Source organism: Nothoprocta perdicaria, unplaced genomic scaffold (genome assembly GCF_003342845.1).
Source record: "Nothoprocta perdicaria isolate Ctin4 unplaced genomic scaffold, notPer1 scaffold_86, whole genome shotgun sequence".
Lineage (NCBI taxonomy): Eukaryota > Metazoa > Chordata > Aves > Tinamiformes > Tinamidae > Nothoprocta > Nothoprocta perdicaria.
This window is the reverse complement of record NW_020456154.1, coordinates 1641148-1662254: the sequence shown is the minus strand read 5'-3', so window position 1 is coordinate 1662254 and position 21107 is coordinate 1641148. Positions and strand designations below refer to the sequence as shown.

General features: G+C 41.2%; 1 protein-coding gene across 2 annotated transcripts in view; it reads left to right on the top strand.

The window, feature by feature from the left end:
* SYN3 (synapsin III) overlaps positions 1 to 21107 on the top strand; it is a 177185-nt gene that overhangs the window by 6560 nt on the left and 149518 nt on the right. For both annotated transcript variants that reach the window (XR_003251418.1, XM_026052296.1), the window contains exons 2-3: positions 7703 to 7760; positions 20030 to 20121. Coding sequence is in view for 1 of the 2 variants with exons in the window: in XM_026052296.1 (XP_025908081.1) it covers positions 7703 to 7760; positions 20030 to 20121 (150 nt within the window). In the remaining variant the exon portion in view is untranslated. The remainder of the gene's footprint in view (positions 1 to 7702; positions 7761 to 20029; positions 20122 to 21107) is intronic.

The following is a 21107-nucleotide window of genomic DNA, read 5'->3' as shown; positions in this document are numbered from 1 at the left end:
TAGCCCATCTCACCTGAGGTTTGGACCTCATTTTCTGAGATGTCAAAATGAATGCTTTATATCAGGTGTTTATGTACCATCTTTAGTACCCTGATTCCCCCTTGGGTTTCTGGTGTAGCAGGGATGGACAAAAACCCCAGTAGCCTGCACATCAGAGCATTTGTGGAGTAGCTTTTTATCCCTTAGTCAGTTAGAGCCTGGGCAGCCAGGATTTGACCATCTCAAAAGTCCTTACTATTTGTAGCTGTGACTTTCCAAACAGGAGAGAAGGGGTTGAGGACCAGCCCATAAAAGGGAAAAAACTTCCTTGTTTTAACCCTGAAGAAACAAGGACACAAATGCATCTCTTCTCCCTCCTCCTCCCTAGCTCCTTTATAGCATGTTGGGGGATTGGGGAGTCAGAGCATTCCAGAGGCTACTCACTAGTATCCTGGAAACTGCCTCCTTTTTCCCAGTCCCAGCCCCTTTTATGAAGGAGACAATGCGGACATACAGTGAGTGCCTTGTGCATCACTTGGGCCCCCAGCCCTTTGACAAAGGGATTTTTTACAGTGGTCTCCCATGCTGCATGAGTTTCCCCCACACCCAATCCAGAGGGCTRGATCCTGGTATTTTCTAGAGTGATCCGGAAAATAGCTGTATGCCTTATTTCCACAAGACGCTTGAGAGAAATATTCGTAATTTGATTCCAAGGAAATAGCTAAGACAATTCTACATATTAACCATTGATCCCTTCTCATTTCTTTATTCAATTTTCTACCTCTTCCTTCCTTCCACTATGAGTGGAGTTGCCTATCATGAGTCCTACACGTTCCCCTCCTTCTTGGCATGTTTTTTTTCTGGCCCCTTCCAGATAAGAAGCAGACACCTTCCAAAGCATAGTTTGTTTGGTTGTTGTGTCTTGATCCCAAGGCACTGATGTGGTCAGAGGACTCAGAGGAATGTGCCATTATGACATCTCAGTGCCACATGCTCTCCTTGATAATTAGCCTGTGTCTGGGGGAGCAGGTGCAGTGCTTTCGTAGCTCAAGCAAACAGGGATTATAGAATCATAGAATCATTAGGAGACCTTTAGAAATCATTTAGTTCAACTCCCCTACACACACAGGGTCACCTAGAGCACGTGACACACTATTGCATCCAAGTGAGTTTTGGGTATCTCCAAAGAGATTTCACAACCTCTCTTGACAACCTGGTCCAGTGCTCTGTCACCCTCACTGTTAAGAGTTTTGTCTTGAAGTTCTTGTGGAACTTTTGATGCTTGAGTTTGTGGCTGTTTCCTCTAATCCTATTGGTGGCCACCACTGAAAAAAAGACTGGCCCCATGCTCCTCACTCCTTCTAAGGTGTATTATGTTATTTATAGACATCGATCAGATCCCCTCTCAGCCTTCTCTTCTCCAGGCTGAACAGGCCCAGGTCTCTCAGCCTTTCCTCATAGGACAGATATTCCAGGCCCTTGCAGCCCTGTGTTGGACTCTCCAGCAGCTCCACATCCCTCTTGTCCTGGGGAGCCCAGAGCTAGATACAGTATTCCAGATGTGGCCTTACCAGGGCTGTGTATAGGGGGACAATCACCTCCCTCGACCTGCTGGAGACGCTCTTCTTAATGCACCCCAGGATCCCATTGGTCTTCTTGGCCACAAGGACACACTGCTGCCTCATGGTCAACTTGTCCACCATGACGCCCAGGTCCCTCTCTACAGAGCTGCTCTCCAGAAGGCCAGTCCCCAGTCTGTCCTGGTGTCTGGGGTTATTCCTCCTCAGGTGCAGGACCTTGCACTTGCCCTTATTGAACTTCATGAGATTTCTCACCGCCCAGTCGTCCAGTCTGTCCAGGTCCCTCTGGACAGCAGCACAGCCCTCTGGGGTATCAGCTGCTCCTCCCAGTTTAGTATCATCAGCAAACTTGCTGAGGGAGCACTCCATCCCTTCATCCCCTTCATCAACTTATTAATTCATCAACTTATTAATGAATAAGTTGAACAGGACTGGGCTGAGGACCAACACCCTGGGGGACACCGCTAACTACAGACTCTGCACCACTGATCACAACCCCCTGAGCTCTGCCATCCAGCCAGTTCTTAATCCACCTCACCCTCCACTCATCTATCCCACACCTCCAGAGCTTGCCCATGAGGATGTAAGGGACGATGCCAAAAGCCTTACTAAAATCTAGATAGAAGACATCCATCACTGCATCCATCCGTCAGGCTGCCCAGGGAGGTTGTGGAGTCTCCTTCTCTGGAGGTATTCAAAACCGTCCTGGACGCCCTCTGTGCCACATGCTCTAGGTGTCCCTGCTTGAGTGGAAGGGTTAGACTGGACGATCTCTAGGGGTCCCTTCCAACCTTGAACATTCTGTGATCACTCTCCCCTCATCTATCCAGCCAATCCAGCCATAGAAGGCTATCAGGTTGGTTAAGTCCTTCTTTCCCCCTGGTAAATCCATGCTGACTACTCCTGAGTACCTTCTTGTCCTCCACATGCTTAGAGACAGCAGCCAGGATGAGCTGTTCCATCACTTTCCCAGGGATGGAGGTGAGGCTGACATGCCTGTAGTTGCCTAGGTCCTCCTTTTTGCCCTTTTTGAAGACTAGTGTGACACTGACTTTCTTCCAGTCCTCAGACACCTCCCCCATTCTCCAGGACCTTTCAAAGATGATGGAGAGTGGCTGAGCAATAACATCTGCCAGCTCACGCAGCATTCTTGGATGTCTCACTGCCAGGATGTTAAGCTCAGATTTAAAGCTGTCCTTTCTGATTCACTGGAAGGCGAACATCTCTAACTCATCTGCTAGTTGGTAAGAACATCATAGATAATATTCCATGAGACAATCACCCTGAATTAAAGAATTAAATAAGACCAATGTGTTGGGATGCTCCCTCTGTTTATATTTGGGGAAGGAAAACTTGGTTTTCAATGAAATAAAGTGCCAACCTAGGAATGTGTCAGACTGGCTGCTAAGATATCTGCATTTAGCCATGTGGACTGATGTGGAGCCACCAACCTCTGAGCATCCAAGCTGAGACCCCACGGCCCACCCATGCCATGGGTGAGTGTGCTAAGAGGGTAGTTGCCACATGACAACATCTCTCCCGTGTAGAGCTGAGATAACAGGCACTACGTTGCTCCAAGACGCTCTGCCAGCAATTAATACATCAGCATCACTGAGATCTACAGGAAGTTTTGAACTGTATTCCCTTGATCTATAAGGCATTTCACAGGATGTCCTGAAGAAAGTCCCTCAAATTTTGTACTGCTCTCTTCAGCACTGCAAAATGCGTCATAACCTTTGTTTCATTCAGTTAAAGGACCCACGGGAGCAACTCTAAGCTTTTAAATCAATGTCTTCCTCCAGTCGCTCATGATTCACTTCCCAATTTTTACCTCTCCTGGTAGTTTTATCCCAATGCTGAGATGCTACAGAGGGAGCTTTGCACCCCTTCTTATGCAGGATCCTGACTGGTGGCACTGCACATAAAGATAAACTCTTTGGGCATCTTCTCCAGCTGTTGTTTAATACGCAATTTGCAGCCTAGTAAAAATCGTGCATATCTCTGCCACATCCCCCATGTTTCTATCTCCCACAGACCCTGATGGAAACACAGAAGCACCTTTGATATGCTTCTCTGCACTGGAAGGGGAAAAAAAGCAGGATTGGGAGAGTGAGCAAATGACTCCAGGGGAGACTGCACAATCTCTGTGCAATTCACACATCCGCAGGTCCTGCAGTAAGCATGTTCATTGGCTGGGAGACTGAGGGACTACACTTACTGCATCTATTTTTGTTCTAAGGCAGAAAAAGGACAAGTTAGATGTAACCCATTATACATTGTACTTTCATTGACAGAGAGAAATTGTAAGATGCAAAGTCACTTACCGTGACTTTTCTGCACTCCTCTAACAAAAGTAACTCATGATTTTTGGCACTATAAATGGGGTTTCTGTGCCATAACTCTTATGTAGGTGATTCAAGGTGAATTGGTCAAAACTATCATTTTTCCCCCTCCGTGTCTGGAGGATACACTGCAAGGATACACTATATTCAATAAAAAAAAAATGGAGGATATGCTTCTTCCAGCCAAGCTATTGGGGCAGACTGTGGCTGTTCCATGCTCTAGAAAACAAGCTTTTATATTTTCCAAATTACTTCATAAAAAGAGGCATCAGATTTCCTGTGGGCCTGTAATCATATCAAGGCTGAAGCACAAAGCAGAAGTTATGTTTTTCTTATGTCTTTGCACCCAGAATATATATGCCTTTCCAGTAAATTCAACTCCCTCATCATTCAGAGAGGGCAATTCAGGGCAAAACTTTCTCCCTGAAAACAGGGGAGACATTTGGCTGCTTGTTATGGCACTGCCTCTCCTCCCGCCAGTGTGGCCACATTTAAACACATTTCCTAGCCCTGTAAATCCCACCCAAGAACTTGTTCTTAAGCATGGCCCTGCAGTTCTCTTCAGTCAAAATATGTTTACATGCTAATTTACTGAGATCACAGCAACCACACCACCCCATCTACACCCTGCGTAATCAAATTATAACACTATGTTCTTGGGGGCTGAACATCTGGCATGTTTTAAAATGAAGAACTGGCCAGGGTAGCAGTGGTCAGCACCATAACACAGCCCAGGAGTGGGGGTGGATTAAATTGGCCAATGCTTGGCTCAGTGTCCCCAGGCTGGGGATGCAACTTCTGCCTCCTGAAGCCGATGATCCACACTTGGCTATGTTGGGAGCACTTTGGAGGCTCTTTGGATAACTCTTTCACTGGTCTTTTGGGTGAAGCACCTGGTTGCAATGCAAGTTGCCTAGATAACTACCCAGCAAATCATTTATGTGCAGATTTCCAAAAGAACAGGGCATCTAGAACCTCACATTGTTTGGGAGGAGAGAAATGGTATGCTGTCTCACATCCAGAAACCTCAATCTTTTTTTATTTTTTTTCCTGCATCCTCATCAAAGCAGTATGCTCTTCCTTTCCTTCATCCTGTGCTTGCTGTGCTCTTTTTGAGACCAGAAGCCATTTCACATGCCATATAAAAGCTTCTTTTTTTCAGAAAACACACTGTGATATTTCTGCAGCATCAGAAATGATTGTGCAGTTTCCTTGAAATTTCAGCAGATCTAGGATAAGGCTAAAGCCATTTTGCATTTCAGCGTCATAGCTTTTACTGCCCAGGGCCTCAGAAACACCAGGTGTGAATTGAAAACATCATTCGTTTCAGAGATGTCTCAGTAAAAAGTGTTTCATTCTTACCCTGGACTATGTCAAAATGATGGGCTGACCAAAACATTTGACTGAAAATTATTTAGTACCTGTAGTCTGCAGAGATACCCAGAACAGGTTAACCCCCTTTTCAGGTACTTACTGTCTTTGAAAGATAGTTATATATTGGGCCATTCAAAGAACACTATCTGAGAGATGAGGATGAGGCAGACTGCATGGAAACAGCAATAAGAAGAGTTGCCTAACTTGAGGTGCTTCGCTCTGATGACTTTATGTGACTATCTGCAAACACAGTCTTGTATAATTTGTAGAGAGATTTGTAGAGAGAATTATTTGTAGATAATTTTTGATCATATGAAGGTTAATTTCCTGGACTATGCAGTGGAAGCCCCTTCACTGCAGCCCTTCTGTACTGGGCTGAAGACTGTGGTTAATCACACTTCATTACAACCTGAAATAAAGCAGCACCAAGGACTTTGCAACCAGCTGGTCRACACAGAGTAGAGGCCGTAGAGGAAGGAAGTGTGTTTCATAAATGTTGGTAAGGACTATACATTATGAGTGCATTGGGAATAAAAACAAGCTTGTACCAGTGCGTACAGTGCCTCAAATTTCAGACCAGTTCCTGTGGGCCCACTTAAAGCTTATTCCAGTTTTTGAGAAGTTGCCGGTTCCAGTAATATTCCCTACATTTAGCAGTGAAAAATGTTGCCAGATCCAGTAATGCCTCTAGAAATATGATGGAGTTATTAAGTGTAATTAGCATTTCTGTTTATTGTTAGAGGCGTGATTTCTCAGCTTATCGGCTGAGTTTCTTTTTTTCATACAGCATTCAAGGAAGCAAAAGACAGTCAGAGTTCTGCTTTTTATACTGGGCAAGAGGTTTCAAGCCACTTGGTGTAGGTCACACCTGGCTGTTCCACTGTCCTGCACTGACTTCCCTTCAGAGGTCTTACTAACACCATGCTGATGGATGGGCTGTCTGAGATGGGAAGTGTAGTATGGCCCTCAGATACCCTCATTACAGCCAAGCAGAAAGTTTTGACATTTTTTATGCCTTTTTTTTTTTTTAATAAAATGAATACTTTTGACTTGGTTTCAAGCCAATATCCCTAAACAAAAACAGTTTTATTTATTTTTCACATGGCTGGAGGAGGGGAACATTCAGCTGAAAACTGGTGTGTGTGTGTTTTTTTTTTTTTTAAGAAGAACTGTGAGGAAAGCTGCCTTTCTACTGTCTCTCCTTTTTATTGGAACAAATAGACACATAGTAAAAATGTGAGCCAGCTTCTTTTTTTGCTAATACTATAAAATAGGGAGCAAAGTCGTCTTCTCCTCATTTTCCTTTACTTATTTATTCTGTCCTATCTTTGCCAAATGGAAACAGAATTCAGAGAATTACTTTATTTCTGGAAATGGTTCTTGCAGGGCTTAACTGTGTATTCAATACTTTCCAACTAGAAGTGTTTTTTGGGACCGAGATGATTTTCCTGAAATTTTCAATACAGAAAAATGAGGGGGGAACTGAAAAAATAGTCTAAATTCATGCTTTCTGTGACATTTATTCTATCTTCTGTGACATTTATTTGACGAGGGGAAGAGCTGGGAAGAAAAGCCACAAGAGTAATTGAACTGGTAATTTCCCTGGTTATTAATCTCAGTAAAGAGCATAAAATGCAAATACAAATAATGATGACAATAACAAAAAAAAACCCCTAAAACTGCCTGCCGTTTTTCCTATATCCTCTCCAGCACTACTGTCAGCCTTCCCCTTCCATAAGTGYCCCATCCCCCTGCATGTTCTCTGTTGTGTATGTGGCTCACACAGCTAGGAGCAGAGGTAATGGAAGATAAAATGCTTTTTTTTCCCATGACACCATTCAGTTCTGAAATAACTGTAGTTTCTCAGTTCAGAAGATGAGAACCTGTCACTAGTGACATTGTGGAGCAACATACGCTGTTTCTCTAAATTAATATCAGAACAACAACCAGAATTGGAAAGCAGCTCTGTAGAGAGAAAGAGAGGGAAATAGGAGGTTTTACAAATATTTCAATTCTGTTGATAAAGATCTTTGTTCAGCACAAGAAGAAAAAAGTTTCTGATGTCTTGGCATAGAATAAAATTGTTCTCTTTCTTTTTCCAAGGATTGGGTATTAAATGAGATTTAGTAAGGTCTCATCATTGATTAGAATTGTTGCTCTGGAAAAGATTAGGAGAACATTTGTTTTTCACTTTGAAAATAAAATTAAAAAGTCACAAGCCTTAAAGGAACTTTCCAATGTGGTTTTCATCTGGTTTGGCAGATTCTTACTGAAGAACAGAAARCTGGGAGAAGATGGGAATTAGGAAAACATGCTATGACCCGGATAGAAATTCTTCAGCAAAAAGGGAAATGAAGAAGCAAAACAGTACATAATGAAAACCAAAATCTTCTTTGACCATGTCCATCTATCTTCTTTCTTCTGCAGGGCCAAATACTTCCAGGGGAAGAAGGTGAATGGAGAATTTGATATCCGAGTGGAACAGGTCAGTGATAACTGAACACTGYTGTAGGAAATATCTGGGGATAGGACTGAGGTCTCTATCATACATAAACTGTGGATATCCTTCAAGAGAGAAGAACTAGGGAAGGATTTTAAATCATGTCTGTTTTATAGAATTATGAAAACCGTAAATGAAAACAGTCTACAGGGCCACCCCTTTCTCCTCACTGCCTTTGTAGAATCTCTATCTCATCTTGAAATAAAACTGCAGCTCTGGTTATGGGATCATCATTTCTTCCATTGTACAAATACTTCACAACCCYGTATTTGTACTTTCAAATGTGCAAAACCAGTGCATGAAGGCAAAATTATATTCCACATGTAAGCTGTATATCTGGTGAGACCTATCCTCCTTCAAGGCTAAATCCTCTTGTTTCAGTGCACAGAGTATACATGAGTATGCAATATAGTCATGGCAAAAGGTTCTGTATCTATTGAAGGACCACAGCAGCAGTAAGGATCCTCTGCTTCCAAACTTATGTGCTTTGCAGGAGGTTGGAGCAGTTCCTGGTTTATCAGTTCCTCTGTTAGCATTGACACTAACCATTTATTTCATTTGTAAACTCTTCATAATGGGGATTGTTTTCTCATCTCTGTGTTACAGAAGTTCATACTAAAATGAAGTCCCAGTATAGATTGAGGGTTTTAGATACTATTGTCACAGTAGAAACAATTCCAAGTCACCATTTACAGGTGTCTAACCTGAAAGCAGACATAAGAGTGTAGCGGTGAAGGGGTAAAGAGTTGGTGGACTTGAAGGAATTGCATACTTGTCTTAAACCTAGCAAGCTCATCTTAAATCTGATTGAATGGCCTGCTATTGCCTGTCTTTATAAAGCTGGTGATTCTGTGTCTTCTGTGTATGTGTGCGTGTGTATAAATATATTAATTCAGTTGTTTTAAAGTCTTTCTCAGGACAAACTGCCCTGAACAAACTGTTCCCTGTATCTTCAAAGGCATGCTGTCTAGTCGCCTAGGACAGTACATGAGAACATGTGTTCTGATCAGAGAGTGTGTCTGGGAAACAGAAGTTATCAGGATGTATTTTGGAACCGTGAATAMTATGAACCCTTTTTCTTCTGTGTGTTGGTATCTCACATATCAGTACTTACTGGTAGTAACAACAATTCTCACTTCCACCTCCTGATGGAGGTCTTTGTTTGCAAGCAAGTAAATATCCTAAAAGAGAATGGAAGATAAATTCATACTTTTAACATAAAAGCATGGAATCATGTAACAATTTGGGATTGAAGAGGCCTCAGGAAGTCATCAGATCCAGACCCCTACTGAAAGCAGGGCCAACTTCAAAGTGTTCTGTTCAAAACAAACTACTGTTCCCGATGACATCTTAATTCTTTCCTAAATCTCCATTCGCTGCCTTTTCCCTCTTAGTCCTCTCCTCTGAAAGGTTATTCCTCTTCAACTTCTGATAAGAGAACTACCTCCAAGAGCGTCTGAGTAAAGGTGGTCAGGAATAGACTCTGGATTCCTGACAGGATTGACCAGTAGTGACTCTTGTTATTCATCTCTATGTAGCTTGTATTATTCTGCCAAAGACTCTTCCAGTGAGACTGTTCCAGACCATCTCTTGAGAGTCTTCTCATAGGCTGAATGTCTATGGTTGGGAAAAGGCACCAAAACGGTCCAAGCAAAGGCTGTAGGACTGCCCTCRCTTTGCTGGAGAGCTCTTCTTACAGACCCATTTAACCATTCAGGGCAGACATCAGGACACTGCTTGAGGGGATGAGCTTCCAACTCACTAGGAGAGTTCAGTAACAATAGACAAGAGTACAAGCTGCTTCCATTTGCCCCCTTCCTGCCCCTCACATCAGGCAACTGAGCCTCCACGTAGCAGACTGGGAACTACTCCTGACTCCACCAAACCTTGAAGACAGAAGAGACCATCACTTTCCCAGTTAGATCACTCTCTATCAAGGGAAATACAGACACTCCTTTGTCATGGGCAACCCTTGAATCTGACCTCAGGYCCCTGTGTGTGACATTCAGGCCAAGAGAGAGGCACTTCTCTCTTTGGACTCTTTGTCCTCTTCTGTTTTTACAAATCCTTTCTTCCTCAGTGTTTCATGATATTTTCACTCACTGCAGCTTCCAATTATCCCTGTAGCCTTCCTCCCTTCCCTGTCATCTTCCTTTGCTACAATCCCAATTTCTAAACTTTTGTGGAACATATCCCCTGAGGCTAAAAGCAAACCTTCTGGACCTGAAAAATGAATGTTATTTCACTAYGTCCTTGTGGAAAAATGTGGGAAACAAGTGTGCTTACCAGACTGATGAACGTCTTTCACTTTGAGGTCTCAGATCACCATTCCTCATGACGAAACCAGACAAGAATCATGGAAATCAYACATAAACTCTGCCATGCTGCAGTAAAAAACTAATGTTGTTGTTCAGTTCTAAATCAACTCTGTATCAGATCAAATCTTAATCCTTAGGCCTTGAAGTGGCTCTGAAGCCACTTGGTCTGCTCAGAAAGTTTTTTTTTTTCTTTTCAGCTTTTTTTTTTTCTTTTTTTTTTCTTTTCAGCTTTCCATCTGATCATACTTCAAATATCCATTTGCCCCAATGATTCATTGTCCAATGGATCAATGATCCATTGGATATTGGATCATTGCCCCCCCCAATATCCATTTATCCCAACGATATGTCCTAAGATAATACAGATTGTCTTAGATTTTTTTTATACTTTGTAAGAAAATACAGTTTTGACATGAAAAACTAAGTAACAAAAATGTTTGAATGATGGAAAGTAGTGAAATGAAATAATCACATTTTTAACATTATTTTAAATTTGCCACATTTAAAGAAGAAACTGACTTAATTTTTCAGAGAATTCATTTTTTTTTTTTTTTTTTTTGCCTTTTTTCCAGGATACCGAGTGGTTGGTTTAAAATGAGAGAATGGTTTTATTTATTTATTCATTTTCTTCTCTCATCTCCATCTCTGTTACATCTTCATTTTATTTTGGCAGTTTTTAGGAGAAGCAGAGAAGGAAAATAGGGATTTTTTTTTTAATCCTGATGTCACTTGTTTGTAATGCAGTGGGAGTGATGAAAGCAGCAGTCTCTCATCAGCAAGAAGCAAATTATCTAATCTGGTTATACTTCCCTACCAGCTCACTGAGTTGCCTCTCCTCCTTGGCTGTTGTTTGAGGAATGCAAGATGTCTATGAGCATCGTCTCTCTCKCTCTCTCTCTCATGCACACAGCTCTGGAAGCCATTGACTGATTTTGACTGAATTTGACAAACAGATGTTTCAAATTGTTAAGTTTCTACAAACTCTTTGAGCAGAGGTGAATTCAGTTCTTTTTAGATGCTGGCTAATCCATGGGGAATTTAAAGACAGTTAAATGCCATCCAGCTGCCTAGTAAATTGTTTCCATAAGTTTCAGCTTACATGAAAAGAGGTTTTCTAGACTCCTGAAAAAAAAATGTTTGTTGGTTGTTTAACACGGAAATGAAACATGTTGTACCACATCTAAGCCCTTGTTCTTCAGGTAGGTCCACTAATGCTAAAACACAGTGACAACAGATGCTGCCAGCATTGCCAGCATTGACTGGTGCCAGTGAGCAGGTGARAGAGTTGTCAGTGACACCACAGTGTATATATACTCTCCAGCCTATGTTCTTTCCTATGATTCATTAAAATAAACATGAGGGCTGACTGTTTCCACCTCTGTTTCTTCTCTCGTGATCTTTCATGTTAACATCCCAAATATTTATTAACTGCCTTACAGGATGCAGGATTTATCTTCACATGCCCTAGATTTAAACTTATGCATGCAATTCCATTGTCACCTCCTTTGGTGAGGAGATAGATGCAGAGAAAGAGGCATGGGAGCTCGGTGCTGGGCTGGTGGAGAGTAACCAAGTGCCTGTGACAGAGGAGAAAAGAGAAGAAGGAAATCAATCTTTAAAGTGAAAGAGGTAGAACCAAATGCCATTAATAGGAGTAAGGGCTACTGGCTTGGACCAGGGGAAGCAAGTGTTGTTCAATAACCTTCATTATCATTTATCGCAGGGGAGCTAGGGGCAATTACACTTACAATCCATCCAGAGAAGATCACTGATATCGGAAGCTTCTCATSATATGAGGTGCTCTGTTTCCCTAACATCCTCCATTTTTATCTTAGTCACATTTAGGGATTTCAGCACATCCAAGCATAATATCAGTTCCCCAAAGCTTCTTCTTTCTCTCATCTTAGATGTCACAAGAGTGACTGAGGACATTTGGCCAAAGCAGAGGAAACCACTAGCTGGCTGGAGTGGTAGGTAGGAGATAGGGAATGTTACTCCTGCGTTTAGATTCACAGTGTGTCTTTCCTCTCAAGGGATAATGAAACTGTCCATCAACATTTAAAATAAATCTACTGCTGGCATAAATAAAACTGATTGAAAAGCACGACTCTGCTCTAGGATCTTAATTCCCAGAGTGAGATACAGTGCAGGCTTTCTCCCTCTATTTGCTCCTTCAGTTTACCCTAAATCCGGAATAGTTTTCCCAGAAGGATAAATAAATTCAATGTAGATCCATTTAGCTGTCCATTCAGCACAGGAAGTAGGTACATGTTATATTTGTAAACATAGGAATATTCTCATTTCAGAAAGACTTTATTTAAGACTTAATTTGACTTCATTGCAATGTAAGTTTGCACAAAATATAGCTTATGTCTAAGTACTCTCTTGAATTGAGGTCTCTGTTTTCCATTGGAGGTACTTTAGATTACATCTTCATTATTTGGATATTTTTCTACTTTAAATCCTTCTGTATGATAGTTGGTCAAAAATGGTTGAAACATCTGTTAAGAAAAGGAAAATMTGTTCAGATCTTACTCTTTGTGTTATTTTAGAAGGAGCTGCTTCCAAAAAGTAATATTGCTAGTTTATTTAAAAATATATATTTTTTAACATTCTGATTCATGTCTTCAATTGCTTTTATTAGCCTTATACATTCTGAGACTACAGGATATATATTTCCAGTTATTTTCTCTAGAGACATTAAAGGTAGAAGCATTCTTTTTTAAATGAAAAGAGAAAGTTTGATTAAATAACAAGGCTCTAAGCTTAAGCAAGAACCCTAAATACCATAGAARCTGACAAAGCTGCTTTTTCTCTCTCCCAAAATTCAATTTGCTTTTATCTTCCCAGTCCATCTTTCTCCTTCATTGACAACAGTGCAGGAAGCACCAGGAAATATAATATAGCTGGGAGGAGAAGGAGTTATGCCCTGGATCTCTTGTTAGCACACATGTGCATCTGAGTTTGCCCACCTGCCCATGTAGCCACTGATGTCAGAGGCGGAAAATGTGTCTCTGTTGAAGAGATAGGTAATAACATTTCTGTTTCTGCAGTTTTTTGTTCAGCTGAGTTTCCAGGTGGCCCGGCAGCCTCTGAGACATTTACTATTCCCTCTTTTCCATGAACCCCTGTAACAATCATTACCTGCTTAGAAAGAAAGACTCATTGATCTCTCCATCTGGGAGGCAATAGAAACTTGGGCTTTAGCAAATATTTTATGTTGCTAGAGACAGTTGGTTGTAATGCAGCACCTCTTTCTCTATCCTGTCTGCCTTGTCCCAGACAAACATAACTGTTGAATAATTTAGGGGCTTCATAGGACTCTTGAGGTTTCCCTAATGGATCACAACATGTCCCAGGTTAGCATCTCCTAGGGCTCTGGACTTGCCCCCATGTGCATGAGGAGATGCAATGTGGTTGTATTTATGGTGGTCTTTTCCAGTCTCGTGTCCTATATTGGCTGAAGAGACTATAGGAGGGAGAAGAGAGAGCAGAGACCTAGCAAGCAAGAGCAAACCACCTTTCTCATARACAGTCCGCTGCCTTGGAGTACTTTTCCTTCAGATTTTCTTTAAAAGGATTTTAGTATATACAGAGACACCTTTTCTCAGTCTTGGCATTAGCTAATTGATGTTTTGAGGGGAGAAAATGGTGAGAGAGAATTGATGACGCCTCAAGGTTTGTCTAAATTTTGATTCCTGCTGTTTGTCCACCCGTCTTCCCACATTTCCTGCCATGAAGAGGTGGATCTGTCTCTCTGTCTCACATGCATTCTTCTTGTACAGCTCATTCACTTGTTCCTGCTGCCTGGTTTATTTTCAGGGAATGATTATTCAGTGAAATCCTATGTACATGCTTCTGGAAAAGTCTTGTGGTATAGATTATGACTCCACTGGCAGCACTGTCAGGAAAAAGAGTTCTTGGCACACACAGAAGGTGATTTTAATACAAATCATGTCTTCCATCTCCATTGTACTTTGCGTCCTAATGCAGTATTTTCGTGTGTGGCCTAAAGTGGTGATTTCAAAAGGTAGAGCCTGGTAGGCCTGTGCATGGCTGTCTAAATTAGCCTCTCATTATATGTTTTACTTCTTTTTTATAATTTAATTTAATTGAAAGTCAGAAATAATTTTGAGAAGAGCAGCAGCAGTTCTCATTTAAGACTTCTATTTGCTACATTTTGCCATATAAAGCATTCAGAAACCATATATCAACAGTACCAAAAAAAAAAGTAATAAAAAAAAAAAATCATAAAGTCTCTTTACAAAAACATTCTTTTTTTTTTTATTATTCTCTATTTAATCATATGGAGATCATGCTTTGAGCTTTTGCTTGGCATCAGAAGCTTTAGAAACTTGCTTTTGCTAATGAGAGCACTTCATGCAATCATTCCTTAAAATAAAGATTGTAAAACAATCCCAAATGCCCAATCCCAAATGAGAACTGACACCAAACAGCACTCACACAGATCAAGCTATACGGACCTTCAGCATYAGGGCTATCCATATGCTAGGAGCACATACCACAGTTCTCAAACATGTGAATAGCAGTAGTGAAAGCTCTCACTGGAACTCATGGCCGTAATGCCCTCCCATTTGGACCTTTTCAGTCCTTTTCTCCCAAAGAGCAATCCTGATGCTGGGAACAGGTGGAGAGCCGGGTGCCTCCTCCTGGGAATGTGTCTCAGCAAAGAGAACCAGCTGAAGGAAATCATGGAGTCTGTAATCTTGAACTCTACACGCGTGTGTACACCAAGCACGTACTGTCCTAGCCCTTGCACTTGTTCACATCCATATGATATGTTCAGTTTTCCTCTGGGCTGGGATCAGGGATTGCTTGCTCACATAGAAATGCTTGTAATGAATATAGAGAAATACGATGGTTGCTGCATGCAATCCCATGTCTATCAAAGTCTGTCTTTTCTTATGCATTTTGGAAGGCCCACCAAAAATTTACCAAAAGTATAAAATTTACCAAGGAATGCATATGGTTTGACTAGACATTAATAACTCCTCTTCCTAAGTGCCTAAACCGTGACACAGACCAGCTGGTTACCCTGGCTTTATTTTCTGTCACAGTGTAAATGAGGAGATGTAAACATGCAGAAATAATTGGCAGGAATTTCAGGAATAATGAGGAAGAATTGAGAGCCTTGACTAGGGGCTGGGTTTTTTGGTTTTATTTTTTTTTTTCAACACAATTTATTGGAAGATGAGACAGGAAAAACTGGTGGGGAATCTTTGAGTAGATGATAAACAGTCCTCTCAAGGTGGAGCTCTGAATGTGAATAAGGAATTGTGAAAGGATAGCAGTCCTCTTGCTCATTCTCTCCTTCATGATCCCAACCATATTTCAATTTGCCCGGCATCAGTCTTTGAACGTCAGTCCATTCCCAGAGCTCCAGACTGACAGAGCAAGTGCAGGCTGGGGTGGGGGGTGAGAAGAACACTGCAAAGCATGAGAAATGGCAAGCTCTGGACCCAGATCAGAGGTGTGAAAATGTGTGCATGTGCAGCTGCATGGAGGAGAAGAGATATACCAGATACAGCACTTAGACTCACAGAATGACTCGGGCTGGAAGGGATCTCTGAGGAGCCTCTTGTCCAACCCCTGCTTAAAGCAGGGTCAGACAGAGCAGGTTGCTTAGGGCTGTGTCCTGTCAGGTTTTGAATATCTTCAAGAACAGATAATACACAGACTCTCTGGGCAAAACATTATGGTGTTTAATCACCCTCACAGTGATTCTTTTTTTCCTTGTTTTTAAATAACATTCCCTGTATTTCATTTTGTGCCCGTTGTTTCTTGTCCTTTCACTGAGCTCCAATGAGAAGAGTTTGGCTCCATCTTCTTTATTATCCTCCATCAGATATTTACACACATACATGAATAATTAATGGCAAATGCACAAGATGAGGGAAGAGAAGATAAGTTCATAGCTTGGAGAAAGCAGTGTAACAATGATAGTGGATCACAGCCAGAAGGGCGGGGAAAGAAAATGAGGGGAAAGAAAATGTCACATTACCACAAAAATGACAAAGATCATATTGGAACGTAGGAACTGGAACATTATTTGTTAGGAAAGTGGCCTCATCCTTCCATCTCATTCAAAAATGGTCACTTCTCAACTGAAAGACCATGGCATCACAAATAAAGAAAGTTCGGGGCCTATCAGAAATAATCCCAGTGACAGCAAGAATATTGAGCACTTTGATGGTAAATATCACCTATGAGACAATCCTACAAGAATGAGGTGTTTTTTGTTTAAGTAGAAAAAAAAAAAGAGGAAGAAGGAGGCGTAAATTCTCAAAGACAGAACTCGTTCTGTAGGAAGAATTAATGGACAAAAAAATAGTAAGCTTAAAATTAAGATGATAAATGAAATTTGGACCTTAAGAGAACTTTCCATGTTAAGACATGGCATGAGTTGCCTGAAGAGGTTCTTCGTCTTTGGAAGATACATGAAGATATGTAGCATCTCTACAGAATGGCAGAGTTAGAGTTGATCCTGCTGAAAGACATGGACTATCTGATCTTCTGAAGTTCTTCCAACCCAATTTTCTTTTATTATACAAAAAAAGATTTAAGTGTAAATGTCTTCTATGAAGTATTATAGTGCTGTCAAGACAGTCATTTCTTCTATTGTATGCTTTAAAATGATAAACTCTGTTTATTTTTTTTCAGTAAACATAAACAAAAAATCTCAAATAGCTGCCCCAAATGTTCTCTGTCACCTATAGAACATTAATAGCGGAAACTGAGAATAGGTTAAGATTTAGTTCAAATCAGTTGGAGAGGTCTGTAAATTTGAACATCTGAAATTAGCATTTTTTAACAGAACTGTCCTCAAAATATCTTCGTGCATCTTCTCAAATTTGAGCCCCATGGAGATAAAAAATATTCCAAGTCCCACAGACTCTTACGTTACTCTCGATGGTGGATTGTATCACGTTTTTCACACATGGTTCACAGTTACCCTGATTGTTTCTGCAGCCATTGGCACCATTTCAAAGTGAGTATAAAACACCATCAGGCTAATGTAATGTCTTCTTATATTTGATGTGTCCTAATGTGAATAACTCTGCAAGGCCTGGGGAACTAGGTTCTCCTGTTTTATGCATACCTGCCACTCTATCTGCATGGGCTGCTTTCAAAGACCTCTTTGTCTGCAAGGTAAACTTCGGCTGGGGATGATCTCAGACTTGAAATCCCAGCCAAGGGAAGTCATCAGGCTACAAAACCCACAAAGTTAAAAATACAGGGAGCACTGGAAAATCAACAGGAAGCAATTTCTGCTGACTGAAGTTTTCAGCTCTCTTCCAAACACCAGCCGCAGCAGTCTGTTGGATGGAACAAAGCAGCTACATAAAAGAAGTAACTCTTAATTTAGTTTAAAGAAGAAGCTATCACCAGGAAATGATTAGAAATGTATACTTGTCTGTTGCTGGGATGGGGCATCATCCTGCCTTTACCCAGTCCCACAGACTGTCTCCCCACTTCTCTCTCCTTGCAAGGGTGCCATGGACAATGGTTGCCAAAGGAGATTTCTCCCTTCCTTCTGGCTGTTGATATTAGCAAGCCTGAAATTGGTCCTGGCAGTTTGGTATGAAGGACTTACCATCTCAGAGGATTCCCAGGCCTGTCAGGTATTTGAACACAGCTTTGTTTGGCCTGACTGCCTTGGGGCAATGCCTGTCAGACTAACTTAGCCTATAGCTGCCAGACATCGAATGAAGATTGCCCAGCTTCAGCCCAGCAGAGCAAAGTATGAAGTTTTGCAGTACAAAACCAGAGACAGTTATGGAAGAAAAGCACAAAAACAGAGGCTTAAACTATCCATATCTTGCTCTGGCTTGCACAAATGGAAAAGCTGAAGGTCCAGCTCAGGAACTCTCTTGTTTTCAGGGTGGGACCTCTGTGGGGCATGCATAACCAAGGAGAAACACATCCTTTCCCCATTGCAGACCTTAGGGTCTCTCAAATCCTCAAGTAAGCTAGCAGCTTGGTATGTATATCCTCTCTGACTTGACCTGCCCTTGAGAGCTTGCTCATTGGAAGGCTCCTACTGCTGAAAATGTTCAGTGTGGACTACCCTCTCCTTGCATCACCAATGTCCACCACTCTTTGGTAACTAATGATTTTTCTCACCCCATGGTCGTTCCCTATTTTCTGCTGCTGAACCTAAAATACATAAAATGCAGGTGCATTTTTGAAGCACTTGTTTTCTTATCTATGATCCAATGTGATCACTGAAAAACAGCTGATCTGAGCAGTGTGGCTGTGGGTGAGACAGAATCATGCAATGTCATAAGAAAAGCCCAATCTCTTACTGAATCACTGATTTTCCTCTGCTTGTGCTTGAAGTAGGATTTATTTCTTGGCAACTGGAATTTTCCCCCTGCTTCTATTGTAATTGGGAGTTACAATGATGTAAGATCACGTAAGGATATTTCTTTGAAAAGTTTATACAGGGCTGCAGACATGAAATGAAGCAAACTTATTGGATCTCCAGTCCAGAGTCATTGCTTAAGCGTTACGAAGATTTAAAAAACAGAAAGTTAGATGTGATTTTTGTGTTTGTAGTCTGGCCTCTGAGCCTTACAGGTGCACTAAGTCTCCATCTGCAAGTTTTTCCATGTGTTCATGAGGACAAAACAAGCTGTTTTTTTCTCTTTTTTTCTATATCAAAGTTATTCTTGGCATTATCTTTTGGTTACAGCTAGTAGAAATACTAAGAAAACAAAAAAAAAACTGCAAGAACCTAAAAAAAAAAGAAAAGAGCCTTAGCAAGACCTAAGAGTTCTGATAGTAAATACACCCTGGTTAGAATACGATTCTGCCATTGCCCAGTTTCCATCCCACTGAGCCTGAATGTAACAMGTTAATAGAAAGGAAAAAGGGAAAAACACTGACCTAAAATAAGCTTCTAAATTCATCCAGACACTCAACCATTTACATCTTTCTGGCAAGGCAGGCCTTGCATGGTCCAGCAGTAAGCACAATAAATGAATATGTTATTCTAGGCTAGGGTCTACTCATTCAGTCGTAAAGAACAGATTAAGAAATTGAAGCATAAGTCTAGCTCTGAACAGATAATCCTGAGATCCTCAGCCTCCTATGAGGGTCCTAAAGCCCCCGAGTCTCATTTGCACCAGTGCATATTGTGTCAGATGGGCCCTAGAGCTAGTTTCCATGCTGGGGGATTATCACACTTCTGGCCAAGCTAATCGCTCTGATTAATGTCTTAACCTTCACTGACACCCACTACAGTCATAATCACCCCATAGTKCATTGCCAGTTGCTTCCCATAGCTTACATATTCTTTTCCAACCTTTCCAGACTTGCTAGTTGCACTTCTTTTAAATGATAAATTGTTTTAATAATTGGGTCCTGTTAATAGCCTACCCAGCTTTGCTAACGTTTAATAGTTAAAAGCTTAATAAGTAAACCACATCAGGTGTTTGCCTTTGCTTATCACCTTCCTACAGCATAATGAGGCTTTTTAGCTATTTAGTGAGGTATAAATCTTTTGTATTTGGTTTATAGCTGGCCAGTGGCAYGACAGGCGACTCAGACATAATTCTAAATGAATGTTTCCAAGTGGAAACTTGGAATTTGAATTCAAATGACCTTACCCCCTTTTTATTATTATTAGTCTTTCCTGTGTGCGTTTTTCAGCTTGCTCATTCTTAATTCCTTCTGTACTTATTACTGCAGTGAGCCTAATCCTGTATACTTGTAGAGCCCAAGTGTGGGAGCCATAAATACTTCTGCAGTCTCTCCAGGACAAATCAGCTGTAATTGGATCTACAGTTGCCTCATTAAAAAAAAAAAAAAAAGGAAAGACACATTCCTTCTGAAGAAAATTCTGTGTCTGTGTGCATGTGTTTGCATCTCTTCTGCCCTTGAGTAACGCTTTGTCCTCTCGCTCTGCCCCAGGCTGAGTTCTCCGAGTTGAACCTGGCTGCTTATGTCACTGGCGGCTGCATGGTGGACATGCAGGTCACGAGGAACAGCACCAAGGTGGTAAGGTGAGGAGCGCTGGCTTTTCTCGCATTTTCTGCGGTGATGTGGGAGCAAAGAGGATGACTGGTATTTGAACGAAAGCAAGCATAATTGTGTTGATTTCAAATTTTCCTGGAGGTGTGGAAAGAGTGATCTGACTCTGGTGGGTTTGTATCAGTTCTCAATTGCATCTTAGACCATACAGTCATTGTTTCCTGTCCAGATCCYTCATTTAATCACAAATGCTTCATTTTTTTTTAGGTTCTTTTAAGCCTTGGGCCTGTTAATGTAATGGGTAGAAAATGGATCTTCCTTTCACTTGATTTTTCTCTCCTGTAGGATTCTGTCAACTCACCTTGATCATAAGCAGTATTTTCCATGCATTAGCCTGCCTGTGCTACTCCAGACCCTGGCAGACTGCCCTCACAATAGCCACAAAGCCTGATTTTCTCCTGAAATACCACCTTTTTCTGCCAGAGATTTCCCAATCCTTCAGCTTTGCCCTGACATTTTTTTTTCAGAGGAAATAACATATCTCCATTTGATGGGGATTTCTATTTCTGCTAGCATTATTTTATAATTGCAGTCATTTCAGGCAAAGACACTTTGCCTGGTCAATGCCTTCCTAGTCACTSATCCATTTATTATTTCGAAATATCGGTTTCCTTCTTTCTGACACAAGAGTGCCTGCAATTTGAAATTAGTATGTTAGATGTAATATTACCAGTGCTATATAAAGAGCAGTGTAGGATGTTGCCACATCTGTGCATGACAGTAAAATGTCTCTGTTTACACAGACCTAATATTACCTTTCACCTTTTTATTCCAAAATCCACATCTTTATTAAGTTCTGTTATTCAGATTTCCTACCCTACATTTCATTTGTGGTGAAATTTCATTGTCCATTTTTCTAGCCTCTCTACTTCTTTTTTGTACAATTCATTTGCACTTTCTGGTGTTTATAACATCTCCAGGTTTAATAACACTTGAACATTGAATCGGTACCTTTGTC